This window comes from Lemur catta, chromosome 8, assembly GCF_020740605.2.
Source record: "Lemur catta isolate mLemCat1 chromosome 8, mLemCat1.pri, whole genome shotgun sequence".
NCBI lineage: Eukaryota > Metazoa > Chordata > Mammalia > Primates > Lemuridae > Lemur > Lemur catta.
In genome coordinates this window covers 17,325,060-17,352,805 of record NC_059135.1, presented here as the reverse complement: position 1 = coordinate 17,352,805, position 27,746 = coordinate 17,325,060, and the positions used below count along the sequence as shown (strand labels likewise).

The window sequence follows — 27,746 nt, the reverse complement described above, 5'->3', positions numbered from 1 at the left end:
TCCCGAGTAGCTGGGACTACAGGCATGCGCCACCATGCCCGGCTAATTTTTTCTATATATACTTTTAGTTGTCCAGATAATTTATTTCTATTTTTAGTAGAGATGGGGTCTCGCTCAGGCTGGTCTCGAACTCCTGACCTCGAGCGATCCACCCGCCTCGGCCTCCCAGAGGGCTGGATTACAGGCGTGAGCCACCGCGCCTGGCCTAGATGACTATTTTAATTATAAAAACAGAGAAATGTTGACTATATAACAAAAAAATTTCCCTCTTCATCTGCAGAGAAAAGATAATTTGCAAATGATGCACGAATACAAAAATATAATTTAACCACTTATTTTATACTTTTAAAATTTTATTTTATACTTTGTTCAGAATAAGTCTATTTTGAAACCAAACGGTAAAAAGGTTCCTTTTTAGTTAGTAATAGAATTATGCAGCTATACCAAACTAAAGACACTGCGTCTTATCACCCTACCTTCATATAGGAGAAAAACAGTATAGTTTTAACTGGGTCAGCTGACAAAAAATAGGATATATGTCTTTTATGTACGAAAAAGAGGGGTGTTGATTTTTTTTTTTCCAGTACTATAAAGAACTATCGCTGAAAAGCCAGACCTTGGTCATTTATATTAAAGTCAGTTTTCTAAAACAAAGGACTACTATATATTATTTGTAAAATAGTTTGACATACATATATATTGAAGACAAGATAACTGGAATAGTACTCCTTATAAATAAAAGGATATAGAACAGCTGGTTCTGAAATGGTTTTAAAGCAGTTCTCAATCTTGGCTGCCCATTAGAATCACTGGGAGAAGCTTTTTGTTTTGTTCTGTTTTTTAGAACATACAGTAAGTTGTACAGGAGAAGCTTTTAAAAATTGAACCTCAGCCTCCCAAGCAGCTGGATTACAGGCACTGGCAGATTTCTTAATGTGATCATCTGCAAGCACTAAAATTACCCATTCATTCTAGAGAGTCGTGGTAAATTTTTACTAACACGACCTGCATTGCACAGGATTAGATAACCATGGAAACACTAACTCTAAGTCTGATATCTCAAGTAACTGCAACAGTGCAAATCAACCAGCATAAAGTAAAAATTGAAGAACAGATGACTGCATAAAGAAAAGAACAGATAAATGTTCTATTACTAAAATCTGAAAATTAGATTTTATGTTATTTTGAGACAGGGTCTTGCTATATCGCCCAGGATGGTCTTACACTCCTGGGCTCAAGTGATCCTCCCACCACAGTCTCCTGAGTAGCTGGGATTATAGGTGAGAGCTACTGCACCTGGCTTGAAAGTTAGATTTTATGTAACATTTATGAGAATTTTATGTTCAAATAATTCATGAGAAAGGATTTATATTGTGAGAAAATGACCAAAACAAATGCATTGTCTTAAAATATTAATGATAAAATCATGGTGGTAAACTGACTGTTTCTATAGCTTGCAAAATAAAGTTGGACTAGGAATAATCTCTAATATCCCATCTTATTTTAGCATGCAATGAACTATAGTTACGGAAAGTAAGCAAGAATACATTTTGTTAAATTTGGATTTTCAAAAAAAGACAAACTATCCATGTACTTGTTTGTAACCCAAGGCAACCCTCAAAGTTTTCTTTTTTCTTGGTGGATCAGTTATTTATTATATGTAAATCACATGGAACAATGCCTGACCTATAATAAGTGTTCAACACAGGTTAGTTATTGTCATTATTCTACTTCTTGAGAAAGACAGGTAAAGAGAAAGTAACAATATAAATATTTCTTACCTGCTCTTGAAGGCTCTGAGCCAATGCTTGCTGAAGCTCTTGTTCTTCCCTTTCACGGTCCATATCATACTGCTGGAGCCAATCAACTTCTCCCTGAGAAACTTCTGGAGTTTTGTTTTCTTTATTCTCATCACAGTCTTTAGCTATCTCAGTAAAACTGGCAGGATCTGAGGAAGCAGAATATAACATTATTTTGAGAATTTGTCTCTAATAAACTGAAATTCCTGGACTAGAGTGACATCTACTGTTCAGAAAGGAATTTACTCTAACCTCATCTATAATTTGCTTGGGACATACAGTTTCATCTCACTACATCTACATCTGGATTTCTCAACCTCAATACTGTTGACATTTTGGGTGGGACAAGTTTTTGTTGGGAGTAGGGGAGCAGAGTCTGCCCTATGCATTGTAGAATGTTCAGCAGCATCCCTGGCCTCTACTTACCAGATGCCAGGAGCACTCATCTTCTACAGTTGTGACAACCAAAACGACAGACATTGCTACATGTTCCCTGGAGGACAAAACTGCCCTTGGTTGAGAATTAACAATTTACAGCAATGGTTCTGAAACTTGACCAATCACTAGATACACACTATGGTTAATGATGGGGAAGAACAAATAGCCATATTCATAGATCATAGTGTCATATGACCAAGCACTAGAAATAAAGTATTATTTAACAGTAAATGAAATAAGAATCAGGCTTAAAATTACTAAGTTAATATTGAGATCTTCCCATTTATTATATTGTACGTTAACTGAACATGTTTTCATAGTAATAATCAAACAATCATTGTATATATTCTAAATCAAAACAGCTAAGGAGAAAGTAATAAGCACTGTACAGTCTATGGCAATACACAGTGTATGTTTAAAACATTCATTCTGGGAGGTAAAAAAAATTAACCTTTCAATTCAATTCTTTTTGTTCCTTCTCAATGAACTATGGCTAGCTAGGATAAATAAGATAGTCATGATTTTGTTCTGGTTATTTAAATTGAGAGCAACAACATTTCATTATAATTTTTAATACTGGTAAGAGTAGGGAGAAGAGGATTCTTCTTTTTAAAATTATATCAAACACTTTACCAAAGTAAAAAGTCTCATCTTAACAAGTTAAGAAAATACTGGTCAACAAGAATTACCTTTATACATTCATCGTATACAGATTGTTGTTAAGTTACCATATGCTCTTTTTTCTTTTTTTTGGAGACAGAGTCTCGCTCTGTTGCCCGGGCTAGAGTGCCGTGGCGTCAGCCTCGCTCACAGCAACCTCAAACTCCTGGGTTTAAGCAATCCTACTGCCTCAGCCTTCCGAGTAGCTGGGACTACAGGCATGTGCCACCATCCCAGGCTAATTTTTTCTATATATTTTTAGTTGTCCAGATAATTTCTTTCTATTTTTTAGTAGAGATGGGGTCTCACTCTTGCTCAGGCTGGTCTCAAACTCTTGACCTTGAGCGATCCTCCTGCCTTGGCCTCCCAGAGTGCTAGGATTACAGGCGTGAGCCACATCGCCCAGCCTCATATGGTCTTTTTTGGTTTTTTTGAGACAGGGTCTTACACTGTTGCCCAGGCTGGAGTGTAGTAGCACAATCATAGCTCGCTGCAGCCTCAAACTCCTGGGCTCAAGTAATCTTCCTAGCTCACCCTCCCAAGTAGCTAGGACAAACAAGCGCAAATCAACATGCCTGGCTAATTTTTATCTTTTTATTTTTTGTAGTGATGGAGTCTTACTATGTTGCCCAGGCTGGTCTTGAACTCCTATCCTCAAACGATCCTCCTGCCTTGGCCTCCCAAAGTATTGGGATTTACAGGTGTGAGCCACTGCACTCAGCTGGTATATGCTCTTTACCTGCCCTAATACTGCATTTTATTCTATTTTTCAGACAGGGTCTTGCTCTGCTGCCCAAGCTGGAATGCAATGATGTGATCATAGCTCACGGTAACCTTGAACTTCTGGGCTCAAGCAATCCTCCTGCCTCAGTCTTCCAAGTAGCTAGGACCACAGGCACACAACACAATGCTCAACGAATTTTTAAAAAAATTTTTGTAGAGAAGGGGGTCTCACTGTATTGCCCAGGATGGTCTTGAACTCCTGGCCTCAAGCAATCCTTCCACCTTGGCTGGGATTACAGGTGTGAGCCACCACGCCTGGCCAGCACTGCATTTTAAATGGATACTTTTCTATAACACAGATAACTGTAAAGCTCACAGCATCTTCTTTTTTAGATTCTAAATCAGCAACTAGTTATTTTGAGTTGTATTGCTGAGGAAATATTTTATCACAAAAATAAACTCTGAATATTTATTAAAAGAGAAAAAACCCTCAGCATTTATTAGGTGCAAAACTCCCAATTTTTTTTTGAGACAGGGTCTTGCTCTGTCTCCTGGGGCTAGAGTGCAGTGGTGCCATCACAGCTCACTGTAACCTCAAATTCCTGGGCTTAAGCAATCTGCTTGCCCCAGTCTCCCAAGTAGCTGGCACTACAGGTCCATACCATCACACCCAGCTAATTTAAAAAAAATTTTGTAGAGATGGGGGTCTTGCTATACTGCCCAGGCTTGTCTCGAACTCCCAGCCTCAAGCATCCTCCCACCTCAGCCTCCCAGTGTTGGGATTACAGGCATGAGCCACTGTACCCAGCCTCAACTAGGATTATTAATGATTTTGATAACCTCAGTGTTCTCCAGTGGGACAGATAATCTAGAATTAACTGTATATAAGCATAACTTTCTTTGTTAATTTTAGGGAGTTATAGGACTGAGCAAAGAATTGAAAGAAAGAACAGAAAGCAGGATGCAAATAAGGAAGGGATAAAAGCACTAATATTAACCAGTAATATCTAAAGGCAGTGATTATAAATTTAATAAAAGGGAAAAGAGTAATGCCTGTATACAAAAACCATCAGCTTTTTGTTTCTGGTTAAACGATATATTATTAGGTTATTAAGTATGGAATGTCCAATATCCTTCAATACTGAGTTTGACATTTGATATCACTGACATTTCACTTTGACACTTCTTTTTTTTTTTTTCTCCTATTGTGAAGGTACATCCTCATTCTTTCAAATGCACATTTTGGCTTGTGATTATCTTTCAAATTTTTTTCTCAAATTTTTAGAGCAACTTTTGTGAAACCATGGGTAAGTCAAAATTTTGTGTTATTTTTGAATAGGAGTTCTGTTGTGGAACCAATGCAGCCCAGACAGCTCAAAATATCAATGTTTTGGAAAGGATGTGGCTAAAAAACGCAGTGTGTCAAAGTTTGAGAAGTCCCATTCTGGTGATTTTAATCTTGAAAATGAGCCATGTGGGTGACCTGAGACCATGGTGGATAACGATGAGCTGAAAGCTGTAGTGGAAGCAAATCCATTCAACCTATGCATAAATTAGCAGCAAGGTTTGACATTACTATTCTAACAATATTGGACCATTTGAAACAAATCGGCAAGATGAACCTGGATAGATGGGTGCCGCATCAATTAAACTGCATCAGCAGAGACATCGTTTTGAAGCTTGACTTTCTTTGCTGTCACAACATAAAGGTGAGCGATTTCTACACCGTACTGTTACCTGTGATGAAAAATGGATTCTTTTTGATAATCGCAAGCGTTCGGCACAATGGTTGGATAAAGATGAAGTGCTGAGGCCAGGCGCAGTGGTTCACACCTGTAATCCTAGCACTCTGGGAGGCTGAGGCTGGTGGATTGTTTGAGCTCAGGAGTTCGAGACCAGCCTGAGCAAGAGCGAGACCCCGTCTCTACTAAAAATAGAAAGAAATTATATGGACAGCTAAAAATATATATACAAAAATTAGCCGGGCATGGTGGCGCATGCCTGTAGTCCCAGCTACTAGGGAGGCTGAGGCAGGAGGATTGTTTGAGCCCAGGAGTTTGGGGTTGCTGTGAGCTAGGCTGACGCCATGGCACTCTAACCTGGGCAACAGCGCGAGACTCTGACTCTAAATAAATAAATAAATAAATAAATAAAATGAAGTGCTGAAACACAGTCCAAAACTCAATATTTATCAAAAAAAGCTAATGGTGTCTGTTTGGTGGTCCAGCACTGGTACTATCCACTACAGCTTCATGAAACCTGTTCAATCCATTACAGTGGATGTCTATTGCAACCGATTGGATGAAATGATGAAGATGCTTGTGATTAAGCAGCCGAGATTGGTCAATAGAAAGGCCAATCCTCTTGTAAGACCATGTCTCACAAAAAACAACGCTGTTCAAAATACAGAGGCTGGACTTGGAAACTCTCTGTCATCCACCATATTCACCAGACCTTGCACCACTTCACTACCACTTCTTCCAGGCTTTGGACCACTTCTTGCAAGGAAAAATATTCAATTTTCAACAAGTTGTGGAAAACACCTTTTACCATTTCATCGCCACTTGTGCTCCAAGCTTTGTTGCTGATGACATAAGCAAGCTACCATTAAGATGGCAAAACTGTGTTGATAGTTTAGGCACATGCTTTAATTGTACTGCTTCTTGTTTGAGATATAATAAATGGACATTTCATATTTAATGACCTAATAATTATTTTACTTGCATATAAAACAATGCAAATTTGAAGAGGTTTTGATTATGAGGATATAAAAAATAATTTTGTGATATTCTTCTATTCTCTTCATTTCCAAAATCCTAGGCCTAGTGTACCTGAAACACATTAGTAATATTTTTTCTTAGATCTTGGAACTCTCAAGAGAGAAAAATTAGAATTGGCCACAGGAAGAGATAGTAAAAACACTCTACCTAGGCTGGGTGCGGTGGCTCACGCCTGTAATCCTAGCACTCTGGAGGCCAAGGCGGGAGGGTACTTTGAGCTCAGGAGTTCGAGACTAGCCTGAGCAAGAGTGAGACCCTGTCTCTACTAAAAATAGAAAGAAATTATATGGATAGCTAAAATATATATGGAAAAATTAGCCGGGCATGGTAGCGCATGCCTGTAGTCCCGGCTACTTGGGTGGCTGAAGCAGAAGGATCACTTGAGCCCAGGCGTTTAAGGTTGCTGTGAGCTAGGCTGACACCACAGCACTCTAGCACAGGCAACAGAGTGAGACTCTGTCTCAAAAAAAAAAACAAAAATACTCTACCTAAAAATCTCAAAATACCCACAGGAAAGGCAAGGCGGCTCAGCTCTACGGTTCCCATTGATAGCTTAAGAAATAACAAAAACAGAATAAACATTACCAAAAATAATTTTATATGCATATAGCACTTTACATCATATATATGGTCACGTGTCACTTGATGATGGGGATAGGTTCCGAGAAATGCGTTGCTAGGCGATTTCGTTGTGTGAGCATCATAGAGTACGTTTATACAAACCTAGATACTATAGCTTACTGCATACCCAGGCTATATGGTATAGTTTATTGCTCCTAGGCTGTAAACCTGTATGGTAGGCAAGTGTAACACAATGGTAAGTAGTTGTATATCTAAATATAGAAAAGGTAATGCATTGCGCAGAAGATGGAGAACATGAATTATTTATACTAAAACCTGGTAAAAATTCAGATACAGAAAAATGGATTATATGAATTTCTAAGATAACAGTGGTGAGAAAAGTATCCCAAAACTGACAAAAACATTTATTAAATGTACATAAGAATGCTAACTTTACTCCCGATGTACATCTCAAGGGAAATGGTATACTTTACCAAGCATCTGTGTACTAGTCACAATATTTACTTCTCATTTTTTAAAGCTTTTTATAATAAAGCATAAAATATTGTCAGCTCTGTTATACAGAACCACTTCACCTCCCGTTATTTAGAAGCCACTGATCACTATAAGGCTTTGGAACAGCTATGTTTTAACAGATGTTTATCTTCATTAAACCTACCTGGCTCTGTGGTTGTTTTGGGCTTCTCAGATTCCACAGTGTCTGGATTTTCAGGCATTTCTTGAATATCATCTTCTGCAAATCCGGTATCTGGGCTGCTGGTTGGTTTTTCATCATCTTCATGACTCAGAGATGGTGAAGTTTCTGTCTTACTTATCTCTAAGACGGCTGCTAGAAGCTCTTCTTCACTGATTCTGTCAAATCCTGAGTTTTCCAATTCAGACTTATCAGGCTCTATTCGGCATAATTTTGAATCCTGAAGAAGAGAGTTACTTTTAGAGGAAACTGGAATACCTACAAACATAGCAATCTTAATTAGAAGCTTAAAGTGGTGACTTCATTTTATTTCTAAAAAGTTTCCTTTCTTTGACACTTTGGGTTATTTAACAATCAATAATCAATATATAAACCCATTGGCAAGCCTAATTTTTAAATTAGTAACTACATAAGGATACATGATTAGCTTTCTCAATTAATAAGTGCAAATTTGGGGCCGGGTGTGGTGGTTCACGCCTGTAATCCTAGTACTCTGGGAGGCCAACGCAGGAGGATTACTTGAGCTCAAGAGTTTGAGACCAACCTGAGCAAGAGCAAGACCCTGTCTCTACTAAAGATAGAAAAGTTAGCCAGGCGTAGTGGCATGTGCCTATACACCTGGCTACTCAGGAGGCTGAGGCAGGAGAATTGCTTGGGCCCAGAGTCTGAGCTATGATGACGCCACTGCACTCTACTTGGGGTAACAGAGCGAGACTCTATCTCAAAAAAAAGTGCAAATTTTATAAAAATTTGCAAACCACATAAAAATAATAAAATAAACTCACTCAAAATAGATTACTGAGAAATAATTTCTATCAGTATTTTTAGTTTATTTTCTTCCAGATATACATGGATTATATTGTAAATATTCTATCATTATACATACTATTCCATTTTAAATATTGGCTGGTCTTATTCATAAAAATAAATGAGAAAAATAAAAACTACATCAAGATTATATAAATATTCAGAAATTATTTTCTGAATAACTTTTATTTCTGGGACAATTTCTAACTTTCTTTCATTTCTCATTCGAGGTGAGCAAACACAAATTACCTCTAGCTTTAAAGTAAGACAGGAAACAACTCACAACAATAAATAACTACTAAAATAATTCTATTATTTTACCAAAAAGGAGGTTTAAAATAAAACACAGTAGCATGAGATAATGCAAACACCTAGAAAAGCATAGATCTTCAAAGTATTAACTCTCAGTAAGTGTCAAGATAGAAGATGATATAGCAGTATCTTGATATAGCAGTATCTGTACATTCATAATTTAAACAAGTGGATTACTTGGTTGCTCTGTTGATATAAACTTTTCTTTCTTAAAAGTCTTGATCCATCTGTAAACAGACTGGTTTTTGTAGTTAGAGAAAGCATCTCTTTAAAATTAGTGTTTGAACAGAGCCATTGAGTTTATGATTTATCTTGTATCTTTATTAAGTTTGCTGATCATGATTATAAAAGGCATTTGTTTGGACAATAAGAGCTACACAAATCTTTGTCAGATGTTTTGATGAAAAATTACTTACTTTTTCCAGGACTTCCTGCTGCTGTTCATTGCCTGACATGTCACAAAGTCTCTGGCTGAGGGCCACAGAGCGTTTCAGCTCATCCTCACTGTCTGAATCAAGGCATAAAGCCAAGGAGCTCTTAGATTTGAAGGTAAATTTCCTGTAAATTAAGAAAAGAAACTTATGTAAGTCTGATAAACATTTGTCTTTGTTATTCTTTTGATGTATAAATACCAAAACTAAACAAAATGCTTTTCCATTATGAAAAATTATTTCACAGAGAAAAAAGATATATCAAAAGAGGTATATTTAAGTACTATCTCTGCCCCACTCCAAAAGAGCCATGCTTTGAAAACCAGACAACTCTTACGCTATTATATACCATCAGTAAACCAATCACTTTGTGCCTTTTTTCTTTTAAATGATCAACCCCCTTCAAGTTTGCTTTTGTCTTTATAAAGTAAGTCTCTACTGAATTCATGCAGGCATAGCAATGAATAAATGTTTTTGACAACAAAGTGCATGAGGAGTAATTTTTGATCTTTTAAATTATGATCCATGCACTTTTAAGATAACAATAACATTCCACTTAACCACTTATCTGTAGGTCAGACTTCTGGCAACCTCTACCTTCCAGAACACAGGGATTCCAAAGTAAGAAAAAAGGCTTCCAAGGAAGGCAGTTCCAAAGCCCATGCACTTACAGGGAACCTTTCTTTCCCAGGAAATGATGTATAAAATAGTGTAGCAAGTTCATCAAGAAATGAGAGCTAAGAAATGAAAGAGAATACCACAAAAAGGGCAAAAAAGAACTATAAAGTTTTTAATGTAAAAGTAAACTGTCTTGTAATAATTAAGAGCCTTTCAGGGCAATATCATACTGAAACACAGTGCAATAGCTGATACTTATAATGTTGCTGATTCTTGGTCATTAAGATATACTTAAATTACCTTCAGTGTATTTTATCTAAGAATATAAGGAATAATATATTTTAGAAAAATTTTCATCCAAAATGATGGATACTACAGATAAGTAAGGTATTACTGTGTTGTCTTCTAGGCGAGCTGAAAATAAAGGAAAAAGTGGTAACAGTCAAAGAACAAGTACTTTCTTTGATGGAGGGTAACATAAATTCATGTGCTATACTTAAAAAAAAAGTAAAATGAAAATTGGAAAAATATAATTAACCTAAATGTAAAAAACTAAATAAACATATAGAATAATGGCACCAAGAAATAAGAGACCACAATGGAAATCAGGAGGATTGCATTGCGTAGCAACGTAGATCAAAGAAAAGAGGCAAGTGGTCAGTGATAAGCCCAAGCAAAGTCTATGGCTGAGAGCAGCAAGGATATCACCGCATTCCAGCCTGAACACTTGAATAGCCTCCCATTGTGTGTTCAAAAGGGTTTTTAGTATAACTTAGAAGTAGCCAATTAGCCATCTTAATTCCTCATTTCCGATTTCATGCTCACTAAGCAAACTCGAACATGTTAATTTGTTTATTCAGGTAAATACTTTGCTGAAGGAGGGTGACACCTGGTGCTACTATTATACCAGTGTCAAATGTAACAAAAGGACATTGTAGAAGAACCAATGGTATTCTGGTTCATAACTCAGCCTCTTTTAAGTTTGATCAGCATGACAGGTCTTCTAGGGCCTAATCATCCTTTACTGATTAACTCTCAAATTCTCATATCAGTAGACCCTGGAGAACAGATGACCATGCCAAGGTACAATGATGCCCAATGAAACCGTCTCTCTCTTGCAATTATAGTGATATGGTACATAAAGAGTGCATTCCATTAATAATTACTATATTTACAGAAGGCAGCTTGCCTGTAGTAATGAAAAATATTCATCCTGTAAATGCATCACTTGCTCACTTTCTAAGCAGCCAAGTGGTATTGCTCATTTGTATCTTGAGAACGGGCAAGAGTATTCATATCGGTACCATTTCACATTTCTAGTCATGTTAGTCATCTGGTTTTAATTGCACTGAAAAATAATTAACAGGAGGAAAAGAAAATAGCAGTTCCCAAATGTCATTTTATGGTTATATAAGCCCCCCAAAAGGTCTTAAACAACAAAAGTGTCTCTTCTCTAAAAGTACTTTGGGCCATTAAATTTTTAGAAAAATGAATTTCAAAGTCAAATCAGGAACTCCTCTAGTAAAATCTTAGAAGAGATATATTTTTAAAAAAAGCATTTGCTTCCCTCCTTGGATAAACTTTTGGTCTGAAAGAAAAAACATAAGGCATTTGTAGAATAGCTGCATTGAATATCTCCGATTCAGTGTTGAAGACAAGAAATCCCAGACTGGCTAACAAGAGGTAAAAAGATGCTTTGGGATCCCATGCCTATCTTTGAGGAAGGGTGCTTCAGACTAACTGGGGTTCTTTTATCCCTTCTATCCCTAGAATCCCTCATCATCAGTCAATTTTTAGAGTTTTAGGATGAAAATATTACATTTTAACAAATTATAAGTTTTAAGAAGTTTTAAGACAAAACATTAGAGAATCACCTAAATTTGTGTCACTATTTAAAAATTCGTTACACCTTTGGCTATACTCTTAATCAGATTCAATAAAATCTAAGTATGGGTAATACAGAGCAAGTATCATGCAAAAAGAGAAACTATAAAAAAAAAGGAAGGGGGCAATCTTGGAGATTAGGGTAAGCCAAATCCTTAAAAATACAGATTTTGGGTACAAAGAAATGTAACTCACTTTGAAGGTGTAGAAGGGCTGGTGATGCAGGAATTCACCATTTGAGAGGCTTTCAATGGTCTAGAACTATCAGAAAATTAGAAAATATATAATGTATATAAATGCATTATTAAAGATGTATCTAATATTTAACTTATATAATATTCTGTAATATAATCCTTTATATGTCCTCTTGAAAAACCAAGCAATTATAACATTTTTTAAATTACTAGTAATAGAGGCCAAATGAGAAAATGAAGTATCTCTAGGCTTTCCCTGATCCACAATCTAAATAAACAGCATTGGAAATGAAGTCAAGGGTAATGTATACGAAAAGAACAACTTGGGGAAAAGTACCTTGTTTTATTTTTTATTTTATTTTTCATTTATTTTTTTTGAAACAGAGTCTTACTCTGTTGCCCAGGCTAGAGTGCCATGGCAGCAGCCTAGCTTACAGCAACCTCAAACTCCTGGGCTCAAGCGATCCTCCTGCCTCAGCTTCCCAAGTAGCTGGTACCATAGGTTCTCACCACCATGCCTGGCTAATTTTTTCTATTTTTAGTAGAGACGGGGTCTCACTCTTGCTCAGGCTGGTCTTGAACTCCAGACCTCAAGCAATCGTTATGCCTCGGCCTCCCAGAGTGCTAGGATTATAGGCATGAGCCACCTCACCCGGCCAAAAAGTATCTTGTTTTAAAATGTTCCTTACTTTTAGCAATAAATAATAATAGCTCTCATTTATTGAGGACTTATTAGACATTAGGTACTGTACTAAGAACTCTACATATATTAGCTCATTTAATGTTCACAACCGCCCTATTAACTTCCCTACAGATAAATCAAGGAATTTGTCCAAGGTCTTAAAGCTATTAAACTGTAGCATCAGATAACCTGGTTTCAGGTCTGTGGTCATAAAGATCCTATACTGATGGTATCCTATAGTACTATCGCCAGAAGGAGTAATAGCTCTACCAGCAGAGGGCAGTTTGCACCAAGCAAAAACATTTATTTCGAAGAAAAGCCATAAGAGAAAAAACCAGAAACACTAAAACTCTCTGGGCACATGCTTTTTTAAGTAGACTCTTAAGGACTTTAATGTAAACTTAATATGATGTAGTATTTATTTCAATTATAAATCCAAAGGACATTTTATAAAACTATATCAAATCATGTTGGCAAATGTTCATTCACTTTCCGAAATGTCTATTATTTCATTTTACCTAAGAGATCTGGCTCTTTTGGTTACTAACTGTATGTATGACCTTAGAAAAACCATTTAATTTCCTCGGATCTCTTCTGTAAAATTAAGGATTTGGACAAAATAACTGAAATCTCTTTTACCTCTAAAATTCTAGAACTTTATGATTCTACCAAACTAGTGTTCAAGTACAGAAAAGAATGACTCAGTATATGATATGGCTCCAAAGTAATACAAGTATGCAGAAAAAAGAGAAACATTCAAAAAAGTCCTAAGGTTTTCCCCAGCATACATGATGAAGCAAAACCTATAGAAAAGGTAATTTGTTCTTGAAAAATTTCTCGGAATGATTTAAGTTCTTCATATTGGTGATAATATACTTATGAAGGCACAATCTATTTTGGGGGTTCCAGCATAACATTTAGTATACTGTTTCTCAAATCTTCATGTCCTGAAGAGTTAGCTGAGGCATTTGTTCCTTTTTTTTTCTTTTTTACATATGAAACGCTTCACAAATTTGTGTGTCATCCTGTGCAGGGGCCATGCTAATCTTCTCTCAATTTTAGTATATGTGCTGCCAAAGTGAGCCCCATTTGTTCAAAATAGATTCCCACACCCTATCTGAGATCTACTGAAACGGAACCTCCAGGGAAAAAACATAGAAATCAGTATTTTTGTGTCCCGGTGACTGTTATGATCACCCAAGTTTGATTTATATTCCCAAAGTATATCAAACTATCTTCTAGTGGTCTAAAAGAGTAAGAGCACTTTCTAAAAAAGCAACTTGTTATGAAAGGCAGCTAATGAACTTAGAAGAATTTTGTTTAAGCCTTTTCTTCAATTACTTCAATCAGGTAGTAATTTAACACTAAATTCCAAAGTAAAGCAAAATTATAATCTGATGTGATTTTACCTGGGAGTTGTGTTACCTAGGTTTATTTAGTTTTTTGGTTGGATACTAAAGTCTTTCTACTTCAAAAGGAAATGAAAAGACATTCTCTCTTACAGACTTACATTGCCACATGTGCACTCCAACCGAGGGTAAAAGGTGGTTTTGTATTTTCAGTGCAATGAGATGATAGGGTCAAGTATCTTGGAATGATGACTTGCTGCCCAATCTTGTTGTTAAGTGAGAGAGCCACATTAAAGCTATATCGTTTCAAATGAAGAATGAGGACCCTGAAAAACAGCAGATGATGACCTTACTAATTCATACATACTAGAGGTAGCTCTCTCATACACTAAAAGAAATCACTCTAATTAACAACGTTAGACAACTTTTGATTTAAAAAATACATTTCGCCAACTAATCAAAGAACATTGACTGAATACCTGTTATGTGCCAGGCATTGGGCTAGGTACTAAGCGTACAAATAAAAACAAAATAGGGACACAGGTGGATTAATATGGTTTGGGTAAAATACTTACAATTTTCCTAGGAAAAAACACAAATAAATGAAACACAGCAAACAAGAATACTAAATTTTTAAATTTAGTATTGATATTAAATCCTTAAACATTTAATACTTTACTGTTACAAAGTCTAAAAAGAAATATGCTTGGTGGACACAGTGGCTCATGCCTGTAATCCTAGCACTTTGGGAGGCTGAGGTGGGAGGACTGCTTGAGGCCAAGAGTTCAAGACCAGCCTGAACAACATAGTGAGACCTCTACAAAAAACATAAAAATTAGCTGGGTATGGTGGTGTGTGCCTATAGTTCCAGATACTCGGGAGGCTGAGGGGCACGAGGATCACTTGAGCCCAGGAGTTTAAGGATGTAGTGAGCTGTGATGACACCACTGCACTTTAGCCTGGGTAACAGAGTGAGACCCTGTCTCAAAAAAAGCAAAAACAAAACAAAAAGAAGGAAATAGGTGTTATATAACCACTAATGGTAAAATAATGTCCATTAAATAAAAATGTTACAGCCCTTATATTCTACAGTAAACATTAATTATTTCAAGATGATTTCTGATAAAAATTATTCTTTTATTTCAGAAGTACTTTCTCTGAGAAAGGTAAGAAAGAAATAGAAAAATTTTCCCAACCTAGAAAAAAGTTGTACAAAAATTTGCATGCCAACTCTGGTTTGTGGGTATGAAAAGGCTTTTAGCTCTTTAGAAAACAGTGAATTCTTTTTGGTTACTCTTATGGTAACCTTTTTGCCTCTCTTACAGAACATAATCTCCACCTGATGGATTAAATATATTTCTCAGCCCACAAGACATTTTAAAAATTGAATTTCAAAAATCTTATGGGAATAAATTTCAAGTCTAGGCATAAAAAAAGTCTTATCTATGAAAAATTGTTTCGTTTCTTACCATATACATCTCCATCACAGAAGCCACAAACTCAAACATTTGCAAATTGAAGTTACTGATTGCACTTCTCTTTTAAAAAGCATGCTAGAATTCATGACCTTCAAATTCATAACTTGAGAGAACACAAGGACCCAACTAATATGAAATGACTAAAAACTAATGTCAAAATGAAATATTTTGAATAAAATTTCAAATAACCCTGACCAAAATAAAAGGCAATATGAAGCAGGAAGATGATAGTCCAAATCATTTATTTTCAAAGATGAGGACAACTAAAAGTGAACAAATTTGATAAAGATATCAGGCCCTTCCCAGGAATAAAAGTAGAGTGGCTTTGAATATTAAAATGAACAAAACACAACAAGACTAATCATTAGGATTGAAGACACAAAGGCTTCTATTTCATGTAAGTTTAAGAATAAACTAAAAAAAAAAAAAAAAAGAATAAACTGACTTTTAACACAAGGTCAGTTTCTTACCAGGAAAAAAAAAAAAACGAGTGTTTTCAGTGTTTTTTCCCACCACTTGAAAGACCAAACAGCTAGAGAATGGGAAAGGGAAGAGACATCCAGCTTGCAAGGTCAAACTAGTTTTTTTAAAATTGTACACTGGTTTCCTTAGTTAGTGACAGCTGGTAACAACCAATCCTTTGCCTTAAGCTTTCTTCCACCCTCCTGCCTCAAAAAACTCAAAAATAGGAAAGAACAAAGTCTCTTAAGTAAAAAGTATAAACTATGGTCAATATAATAATACTGCTGTGATTTATAAAGTTATTTCTTTAAAATCAACTCATTTTCTAGAAAGGAGTAGATTATGGAATATAAAAGAACTAGCCTCTTAGGGGCTAGGTTCCAGAAACTCCACACTTGCTAATAGAACACTGAAGGTAAGAGAAGTAAAGTAAAGCACTCTACAGGCAAAGTGCCACATAAATATTTAATGTTAATAATACCCTTGTGCTTGTGTTTGAGATCTATTTTGGACAGAACTAAAAAAGCTGTCCTGTAACCACATCATTTTTTGTAACTAGCTTCATTTTATGTTTGTTTATACAGAGCTAATACAAGTTAATTTCATTCGTAAGTCAGAAAATTTATCTTATGATTATAGAAAACTTACTATTATAACTTATAAGAGTATCTGAAAAAGAGAAATGCACAAACTGCAAAAAATTACTCTTATTTTATTTTCATACACATGTCTATTTGTCTTTGGCAGATTTTTACTGAAGGTTTGGAGGGAGAAGACAGCACAACAAATTAAAACTGAATGTTACATATTATTGATTTAAAAACATCTACTAGCTAGTCCCTATCATTATTCCAAAGTCTCCCAGCTGCATCCTCTTACTCCCTTCTTCTCAGGACTCTCAAGACCCTTTTCCTCTTCAACATTGTAAACCCATTTCCTTTATGGAAGAGCATTTTAGCTCTCTACCCTTTATACTCTTCACATTTCAGCTCTGGTGATCTCCTTTACTAATCCATTCTGGCAAACTTCACTTACTCTGTAATATTTGTATGTACTTCTTTGAAGAGCAATTAAATTTACCTGGGAAGCCTGTTAAATTTGTGCCTGACGAGAGCACATTTCCCACCACACTTCTCACAAGAATACTCAAGTTCTTCTGCCTATACAAAGACAAGAGAAAAACATAAAGAAGCATGAAGTTGAATTGAATCAGCATTAAATGCAAATAATCTTTTGTAGTTTTTTTTTTTTTTTTTTTTTTTTTTTTGAGACAGAGTCTCGCTTTGTTGTCCAGGCTAGAATGAGTGCCATGGCGTCAGCCTAGCTCACAGCAACCTCAGACTCCTTGGCTTAAGGGATCCTACTGCCTCAGCCTCCCGAGTAGCTGGGACTACAGGCATGCGCCACCATGCCCGGCTAATTTTTTCTATATATATTTTTAGTTGTCCAGATAATTTATTTCTATTTTTAGTAGAGATGGGGTCTCGCTCAGGCTGGTCTCGAACTCCTGACCTCGAGCGATCCACCCGCCTCGGCCTCCCAGAGTGCTAGGATTACAGGCATGAGCCACCGCGCCCGGCCTGTAGTTTTATTAGTTTGGTGGAATTTTGTAGCTAGAACCTTATAATATTATGCCCTGTTTCAGAATTCCTAATTTCCCTTTTTACCAAGGAAACACCTAAATTATGATAGTAACTGGACTTTTCCCCATGGATGTATGTGAACTGATGCCAGGAGTACATCCAGGTTTTAACATTTGGCCACAGCAGAGATAAGATCACCTTCAGGTTAGGTGGAGTTCCTGGTCTGTTAGGTGTAACACTACCCCTTTCTTATAACGGAACTCAATCTTTTTGTGATAGCCCACTAAGAACAACTGCTCTAAAAGGACCAAAGTTTGGGGTGGATGTCATTACCTGGAGAAACTGAAACAAGAAATCCTTAAAAAATGGGGGTCAAGATAGGTCGGAAAATCTTCAAACTCCATTATAAGAGGAATAGTAAAAAAAAAAAAAAAAAAAAAAAAGACTAAAAGAAAAAGAAAAGCAGAATATTTGTCTTCAGGTGGAGCTGAATGTGTATCATTTAAAGAACAAATTTTTTTTTTTTTTAACCTTAGGAAGATAACCCTGCCAATTTGCTATAAACAAGGACCACTACAATACTACAATACAGATAAAAGGGGATCCTGGCAAATTTCCACCAGTTATAAGGACTGCTACACCAGAGGTCTAATTATGCCCCAGAAACGTTCTCCGTATCTGTAACAGTATATCATGGACACAAATATTTATCTATAGCGTTGGATAAACATGATTCTTCCTTTCTGTTTCTAACAGATACATACAACCTAAGGAAAAGCACAGAGTATTTTTTCATATCTCAGATCTTAGTATACCAATTTACATGGTATCTATAGTTTTAATTCACATTACTAAATTTTAGCATATGTAACTTCAAATACTTTAAATTAATATTTGTTTACAAATAACAAACTGTTTCTAAGGTTCTCTAAAAAAACACCTACTATTGAGTAAAATAATCTAAGAAATCAGTTCTTCAAAGGGTTACTATAATTAGATTTACCAAGCTTTTAAAAAATAAATATTATTTATAAATACTTATCTGTTATCCCCACAAATAATTTTGTTGCAACTGTGCCTTGAAGAAACCAATTTCAAATACAATTATCTATGATACATAAAATTTAGGCATATGAAAATACCAAAGATATTACTTACCCTAAAGAAAAGATCAAGAGAATCTTGAATTGAACGAGGAGGGAGTGGTTTTTTCCTACGAGGAAGGTCGATAGAGAGGTCATTAAACTGTTCTCTTTTGGGAATAATCTCTCCACATCTGTAAGAATAAAAGGAGGCAGATGTAAGCATTTACAGAAATACAAAAGAAATACAAACATACTTGAGAAACACTGTTCTTCCATAGAACTTATGGTACCAACATACTATGAATAGGCATAAGAACCATATTAAGACTTTTCTCATGCTTACTTTAACCCTTATTAATTTAACACAGAAAAACTCAACTGCAAGTACTTTCTAAGTACTTTCTTAAAATGCTAAATTTTTAATTTTTACATTTTCAAAAAACCTTAAACTTTAAAAAATTAAAGTATAACATACTTTATAGAAAAATGAATCAGTCACATTTGTACAGCTTGAGAAATTACCAGTTAACACACCCATGTAATCACCACTCAAATCAAGAAACAGAACACTATGAACTCCCTAGAAGCCCCCTCACATATCCCTTCCCAATTACTACCCTCATTCTTCTCCCAAAAGATAACTACGATTCTGACTTCCAACACTGTAGTTGAGTTTTGCCTGTTTTTGAACCTTATATAAATGGAATCACACAGCATGTTTTCTTTTAAATAACCTTTTTGTTCAACATTATTGTAAGATGCAACCATGCCTGGTGCACATGACTTCAGTGCATCTTCACTATTGTCTAGTATTAGTCTGTATGATTATTCCACAGTTTCCAGTTTTTGGCTATATGAACAATGCTGCATTGAAAATTCTATGGTCCACATGTATAGACACTTCTGTTGGGTAGTAGAATCATTTGGTTATTGAACATATTTTTATAGAATTTTAAAAAGTGGGCTGAGAGACCAAAACAACACACTTAATTTACCTGGAAGCACATTTACTTCTTTCAAATAATTTTAGCTGGCTGCTTTTCATTTTGTCTTATTAGCATTTTTAGTAATATTAAATTTTCCACCCCACATCCCTACTGCCACAGTTGAAGACTGAAGAGCATAAGAATATATTTGTTCTTCATTCAACAAACATTTATTGAGTACATCTCTGATAGGCAAAATTATAAGATGGTCCTTGCCTTTGTATAATTCTGTCCCCTTTGAGTGAGTACAACCTGGGACAATGATGAGCTATCACACCTATGATGATGATATTAATACTTTACCTGGCAAAAGGAATTTTACAGATATAATTTAAGGTAATTAATCTCAATTTTGAGTTAATCAAAAAGGGGATTATTAAAGTGGGTCAGATCCAATCACATGAGGCCTTTAAATCTAGTTCTAAGGGGCAGAAACAGAGGAAGTCTGGGAGCAGATGTGAGAAAGATTACTCCTCCTAGCCTGAAAAAAAGCAAACAGCACTGATGTGAACTGCCTGTGGAGGCCTTTGGCGAGGAACCGCAGGCAGCCTTTAGGAAATGAGTGGTCCCAGCTGACAGCTAGCAAGAAAATGGGCACCTCAATCCCACAACAACAAGAATCTGAATTCTGCCAACAACTTCAATGAGATAGAAGAGGATCCTGGGTTCCAGATGAGAACACAGGCAGCAATACCTTTATGTTTGCCTCATGATACTCTAAGCAGAGAACTCAGCCACACCACACCCAGATTTTTGACTTACAAAGCTGTGTTGTTTTAAGCTAATAAGTTTGAAGCAATTTGTTGTGCAGTTCTGAAAAACTAATATAGCCTCCTATATATGAGAAAATGTTCTAGGCTTTGAAGTTATAGCAGTGAATAAACAAAGACAAAAATACCTCCCCTCATACAGCTTCCTTGTACTGGAGAACAAAGACATTGAAAGAAACACATAAGTAAAACATATATTAATAATATGTTAGATCTGCAGTCCCCAACCCCTGGGCTGTGAACCAGTACTGGTTTGTGGCCTTTTAGGGACCAGGCCGCAGAGCTCAGCTCCCTACCCAGTCCATGGAAAAACTGTCTTCCATGAAACTTAGGAACCAGGGGACTGGGGTGGTTAGTGGTAGGGGTGCATGGCAGGAGGTGAGTGAGCGAAGCTTCATCTTTACAGCTGCTCCCCATCGCTCACATTACCACCTGAGCTCTGCCAAAAAGGTTGGGGACCGCTGTTAGTGATTCATGCTGAGGAGGAAAAAGCACAGTAAGAAATAGAATAGCGAAGGATCAAAGGAGATAGATGGAATTCCAGATAGGGCGGCAAGAAAATGTGTCACTGAGTAAATGGCCCTTATGTAAAGACCTGGAGGAGTGATGGCACTAGCTATGTGAGAATATGGGGAAAGAATTCAAGATAGAGGAAGCAGTAAGTGCAAAGGCCCTAAAGCACCGTGATCCTGGCATTTTTGAACAAAAGCAAGGAAGTTAATTGGTTGAAATGGAACAAGCAAGGGGAAGGAGTGTCAGAAGACAAAGTCAGAAAGTTAACTGGGAGTAGAGGGAATGCCCAGAGGCAGATTATATGAGGTTACACAGGTCATAGCTTTTTAATTTTATGAGCAGAAGGCTGACATGAACTACCTTCCATTTTAAAAGTATCACTTTAGCTAATGTGTTTGAAATAGGATGCAGAGAGACATGGGCAGAAGCCTCCTATATACCAGTTTAAAAGATGCTGCAACAATTCAGGTAAGAGATGACAGTAGCTTAGACCAGGGTGGTGGCAGTGGAGGTGGTAATAAGAGGTTAGATTCTGGATATATTTTGAAGATAGAGCTGAAAGGATTTGCTGACATATGAGAAGTAGGTTGAGAGAAAGAAATACACTACTATTTTTGGACTGATCACTTAAAGTATGGAACTGTCATCACCAATAGGGAAGACTACAGCCAGATGGGACAGAGGATAAACATGCAAAATTACAATTCAAAGGATAAACTGTATGGAATCTTCGTTCAGACAAACAATTTCATATTTATAGAACTGTCCTAAATAAAATTACTAACCAAGCAATTAAAGCAAAGTCTTCAAGGACGTAGGTATATTGCTGCTACTGTGGCCCCACAGAACACTATCCCCCTGTGTTGGCACACCCTGTGCCATTGCCCAGCTTGGCCACCTGGTGAGCCTATATACCATGACCCATGCCACTTACTGCAATGGTGGACACACCTCAACTGCACACCCAACATCTGGGTGCTACACAATTAAACTGGCTAACGCTGTTGACACAGTGTAGCAGCCACGGCTTTTGAGACAGCACAGCCTTTCTGTGCTGCCTGAATGATCCCACTGACAAATTGCCCAGACATGACTGAGGGAGGTGGTGGGCTGTCAGTAGCCATTTCTAACACAAACTACTGAAATGTTTCTATCAAAACAAATCTGAATGGTACCCCTACAATTCAATGAAATAATAACAACTGAAAAATTTGCTTCTCCCTCTGACTTGCACAAATTTTGTCTAGAAAGTACATTAGAAGGAACAGATAAATGGCTGTTTATCACATTATTAACTGCTGTTGGGCTTGCCAGCTTTTACAGGGAGATAAACTATACTTGGAAGATCCAAATGTTTTTACAGATTGATTGGCCAGTGCAGTCATCAGACCTGATTTCTCAAGCATTTTTCAAGAAAATATCCAGTATGATGACCAATGTAGAAAGACACAGAGCTAAGCCCATGAAGGATAGCATGGAGAGGAAATAGTACATGGGTTCATGGAGGCTTGACTCAGTGATGATAACAAACAGAATCATACCATTCCTAGAGACAGTAATGGCACAGACAACAGAGTGGGATGGAGATCCAAGTGTGAGAGATTTCAAGGCCAGGGATGCCAGTAAAAAGACGACTGTGGGGTAGAAAATGCTCTGGTTGAAGGATGGCACGATGAGCAAGGGAAGCAGATGTCCTTGGGGGAAAGCAGCCTGTCCTTGTGCACAGAATAATTTTTGGGTCTAGAAAGTGAGGCCATTTGGTCCTCCCCCTGCTCTTTGAAAGGTCATCCCAGACAACAGAGAGTCTATTGAAGATGGGGGGGGGGGAACACACACTTTAGAAAATCATTTATCTATTGGGGGAAAGAGACTGAAGAAATTATGAAAGAAGGCAAGCAATGTCACAAACTAGTGATGCAAAACTACTATCTTTATTAAAATTCTAGTAAAAAATGTTAGAATGTTATAGCTAGAAAAGATGTCAGTGAACACTATCATTTTGAGCAGCCTAAGAAAAATAGATATGGAAGACAGAATTGGAGAAGCAATATACGGATTTAAAAATCTCTGAGGAAAATTCTAGAATAAATGGAAGAGGTACTATTTAGAGAATAGTTTTCTTGAGCTGAAGAAAAACTCAAATCTCAGAATGAAAAGGCTCTACCATGTTAAAGGCAAAATTAATAAAAAGTGTGAATAACTAGATGTAAACTAGTAAAACTGTGAATTTCAAAAATAAACAATACCACAGATTTTGAAGAAAAGAAAAAAATCCCCAAAGTCAGGTTCCTTATGAGTGTCACATAGTAACAGGATATGATGGGGCAGTATATATAATACATTAAGAGGTAAACACTGTGTGACTCAGTAATTCTGTATTAAGTCATGTACAAAAGTCACAAAGATAAGTCTCACTTATATAGGGATTCTGAATAATTCCATTCTGAGAAATATTTATTCAGAGATATATTAAACGTGACTGGAAGATTAATCAACATAAAATCTTTTGAAGTAAACTGAACAGTATTTAAGTTATGAAGATAAGCATGGAAATTAATTAAATGTAGAAAGTAAATCTAAATAATTACTGTAAATATGGCTGAAAATCACTGCAAAAGTTAAAAATAATTCAAATTTTAACCTATTTTGTAAAACAAACATTTTTAGTAAAAATAATTTGGTAAATTACTTTGTAAATTTAGTTAAAAAAAAAAAAGACAACTAACAAGGAGGGTTTTTTCCCAGTGAAAAAAAAAAGAAACAACTCACTATTCCCAAACAACTCACTATTCCACACAGCAATGAAAAGAATGAAAAAACTCACAGATCAAAATTAACTGCTTAGTTAATACTAAAGCATATAACAAAGTATTTAAATTGTCCTCAGTTCTCACTCCACCAAGCATTTTTATAGAAAGATTAAGACTCTGAAAAAAGAGGTTTGGTATAATCTGTGGGTTGATGTTTTCCCCATGACATAGGAAGGAAGATGAGATAAGAATTCATAGCATTTGGTATGTCAGAGGAGAGTTTTAATCATGTGCCATGAAGAATTAAAAGGGGAAAAAATTTTTTTTAGAGATTACTTACGCTTTACAAATGATGGAGTGCTGAACCTCAAACTCCAAATTTGTAATAACAGGGCAAGTGTATACTCTGGTAGCAGAAATATCTGGTGAATTTTCTTCTCCAGGAAAAGGTTCAGACTTCCAAGTTTTATTTAATTTTTCCATATCCTCTTTCAGCTGGTCTAAGCACTGACTTAAAAATTCATGAGCATCCTAAGATGACAATAATATCCTTAATAAGATCAAACATTTCTTGTCATAATAACAGCTTATTTACATTGTGGTTGATACAACTAAAGCACTTGGAAGTTGATGACATATGTGAACAAGGTCAGGCTTATTTTAATAAGCATTTGGGGGTGGATATTTTATGAATAAAATCAAATGACAGATTTTATATTCTTAACTTTCTTTTCTTTTCTTTTTTTTTTTTGAGACAGAGTCTCACTCTGTTCCCTGGGCTAGAGTGCCGTGGCATCAGCCCAGCTCACAGTAACCTCAAACTCCTGGGCTCAAGCAATCCTTCTGCCTCAGCCTCCTGAGTAGCTGGGACTACCGGCATGTGCCACTATGCCCGGCTAATTTTTCTATGTATATTTTTAGCTGTCCATATAATTTCTTTCTATTTTTAGTAGAGATGGGGGTCTCGCTCTTGCTCAGGCTGGTCTCGAACTCCTGAGCTCAAACAATCCACCTGCCTCAGCCTCCCAGAGTGCTAGGATTACAGGCGTGAGACACCGTGCCCGGCCTTAACTTTATTTTCTTAAGTATCAGTTGCATTAGCATGAACGAATGAATCTTCACTTTACTAAAAAAAATACACACACACACACAAAAAACCAGTTAACTTTTCTAAAATAGCCTTTGTAGCTAACAAAGCCAAAGTTCTTGCACTGGACAACTACATTTACATATTAAAATATAATACAACAGAAGAGTCACACTGAACCTTACCATAACTCCCCAGGTTTTTTAACCTATGATGAACACATATGTACAGATCTTGTTTTAAAATAAAAATCAAGAAACACACTAAAATTATTTCAATTTTCCCTATCTCTAAAATGTTTAAAAACAATTCGTACTCACATTCTGCATATAACCAGAAAATCTCTCTGCTGTAGCTGAAATGGCATTTTTAACTTTCTTGAGTAAATCTTTTTTGGTCTCTGAATTACAGATATCTTTTTTAACAAGCAAGTGTGCAAAGCGTCTGGTAAAACAAAAGAGACAAGCATCTGGTAAAGCAAAATGTTTATAAAACACTAGATGGCACGGTATTTTAAAGACTAATTACTAACAATGGCACATAAAATTTTAAGTGTCTAAAATCCCATTATTCTATAACTAATGAGGTAAAAAGGTACTCAGTAAGTACATAACAATTACCTGATAAGTGCATTGAGTGGAATTTTCTTCCATGGGATACCTTGCTTAAGCAAGTCATTTGCAAATGATTGGAGTGAAAATAGAGATTGTAAAATAGCATTCATATAGCAGGTATTTCCCAAGTTGGAGAAGCTGAAAATGAAAGAAATAGTACTTTAGAAGGCAACAGTAATTCCTGAAGTATATTCAGTGTAGTAGGGGTTCTCCACTTAGCATGTATCAGAATTGCCTGCAGTGCTTGTTAAACTACATATTGCTCAACCTCAACCTAAGTTTCTGATTCAGTAGGTCTGGAGAGAGAGGGTGCAAAAACGTGCATTTCTTTTTTTTTTTTTTTTGAGACAGCGTCTCACTTTGTTGCCTGGGCTAGAGTGAGTGCTATGGCGTCAGCCTAGCTCACAGCAACCTCAAACTCCTGGGCTTAAGCGATCCTACTGCCTCAGCCTCCCGAGTAGCTGGGATGACAGGCATGCGCCACTATGCCGGCTAATTTTTTCTATATATATTTTAGTTGGCCAGATAATTTCTTTCTATTTTTAGTAGACACAGGGTCTCGCTCTTGCTCAGGCTGGTCTCAAACTCCTGACCTCGAGCGATCCACCCTCCTTGGCCTCACAGAGTACTAGAATTATAGGCGTGAGCCACCATGCCCGGCCAAAAACGTGCATTTCTAACAAGTTATCAGATCATGCTGACAGGGATTACACTTTGAGAACCACTGTATTATAACAACTTAGTTTAATCTAATGGAAAATTACACATTTCAAATGAATGCTAAACATGACTGGGGGCTTACTCAAATAGCTATTCATTCTTATAATTTTAAGTTTTTCATTGAGATATAACTTACTCGTTTCTCTTAACTATATGCTCAGAAAAGGAAAATACTAGGTCATAGAATATATGTGTTTGGCATTAATGGGTACCACCAAACACTTTTTGTAAGTACACATATTTTTTTAAACCTTTTATTTGGAAATATTTTTAAACATTCAGAAAAGTTGTAATAATATTATTCTTTATCCAGATTCGCCAACTGTTAACCTTTTGCACCATGCACTTTAATCATTTAATACTCCTCTCTACATATATTTTTCCTGAACCATTTGAGAGTAAGTTGCATATGTCCCATGCCTTTAATTCTAACTACTTCAGAGTGTATTTCATAAGAATAAGAATATTCTCATAAATAACCAGAGAACAGTTATTAGCATCAGTAAATTTAACACTGACACAATATTCTTATATAATGTACTTTCTTAGTCCAATTTTGTCAATTGACCCAAGAATATACTTTATAGCTTTTTCTATTTCTCCTGTAAGTACAAGATTCAGTCCAGGATCACACAATGTTTTCACATCTCTTTAGTTTCCTTTAATCTGGAATAATTCTTCAGCTTTCTTTTCATGACACTGACATTTCTGAAGACTACGGTCCTTCCTACCTGTTTTTTTTTGTTTGGTTTTTGGTTTTTTCAAAAGAGAGAGATTATTGCTCTGTCACCCAGCTGGAGTGCAGTGCTGTGATCATAACTCATTGCAGCCTTGAACTCCTGGGCTCAAGTGATCCTCCCATCTCAACCTCCCCAGTAGTTGGGACTTGTACAGGCATGCACCATCACACCCAGCTTTTTTTTTTTTTTTTTGGTAGAGACAGGGTCTCATTATGCTGCCCAGGCTGGTGTCGAACTCCTGGCCTCAAGCAATCAGCCTAGCTCACAATGAGATTCAGCCCAGGCTGGAAGAGTACATAGTGATACTGTGTCCTTCTGAGGCCATCACATCCAGATTTGCGTGATATTCCTGTGCTGCTCACTGGTGATGTCAATTTTAAATATCCGAGAGAACTTCTGCTTCTGACTAATAAGTTAGTGTCAGGGTTTGGAATAACCCTCCCACTGTAAACAATGAGAAAACTGGAAAAAAATATAGGAAATAACTATTTTCAGATCCTGGACAACAGGCAGTGCAAAACTGTGGTACCTAATAGAAGGGAAACCAATGATGTGAGCCCTGCCATTACCCAGGTTTTCCATCAGGGAGCAGTTTGTGAACTGCAGTCCAGGGAGGGCCTAAACAGAGTCCCGAAATCTCCCTGAGTTGAGCTGAAAGAAACCAGAGTTCAGGAGGCTGAGGCTGCTAAGATTTCTGGGACACAGTACTTGAGACGAGGGAGCTACACAAAGGAATAGTTCCAGAAATCTGCATAGGAGTCTGCTTGAATATTTGGCTAAAATCAACCTGTGTCTGCATAGGGTAAAACACTAGTCAAGAAGAATTTCAAGGAAAAGAATGATTACTGGGGAGCTATTAGCCAAACAATTCCCAGAGCTCATGCAGGGCCGAAAATTGTTTGAATTTCCACCAGTCAGAATGGAGAGACCTAGATGAATTCATAGAATATTAACAGATACCTCAAAGGGGCCATGATTTAGGAGAGGAAGCAAATTATCCTTAGA

The 27,746-nt window shown here is 36.5% G+C and overlaps 1 protein-coding gene and 1 pseudogene across 6 annotated transcripts in view; both read right to left on the bottom strand.

Moving 5' to 3' along the window:
• Window positions 1–27,746, bottom strand: part of USP37 (ubiquitin specific peptidase 37) — an 89,491-nt gene that overhangs the window by 11,267 nt on the left and 50,478 nt on the right. For 5 of the 6 annotated variants that reach the window (XR_006736972.1, XM_045560090.1, XM_045560088.1 and 2 more), the window contains 10 exons: window positions 25,288–25,419; window positions 24,988–25,111; window positions 23,921–24,111; window positions 18,635–18,752; window positions 16,974–17,053; window positions 14,115–14,279; window positions 11,924–11,989; window positions 9,212–9,353; window positions 7,641–7,896; window positions 1,782–1,948 (listed from right to left, as the gene is read on the bottom strand). Coding sequence is in view for 5 of the 6 variants with exons in the window: in XM_045560090.1 (XP_045416046.1) it covers window positions 1,782–1,948; window positions 7,641–7,896; window positions 9,212–9,353; window positions 11,924–11,989; window positions 14,115–14,279; window positions 16,974–17,053; window positions 18,635–18,752; window positions 23,921–24,111; window positions 24,988–25,111; window positions 25,288–25,419 (1,441 nt within the window). In the remaining variant the exon portion in view is untranslated. The remainder of the gene's footprint in view (window positions 1–1,781; window positions 1,949–7,640; window positions 7,897–9,211; window positions 9,354–11,923; window positions 11,990–14,114; window positions 14,280–16,973; window positions 17,054–18,634; window positions 18,753–23,920; window positions 24,112–24,987; window positions 25,112–25,287; window positions 25,420–27,746) is intronic. The other variant, XM_045560091.1, reaches the window with a different exon arrangement.
• LOC123644213 lies at window positions 13,594–13,690 on the bottom strand (annotated as a pseudogene).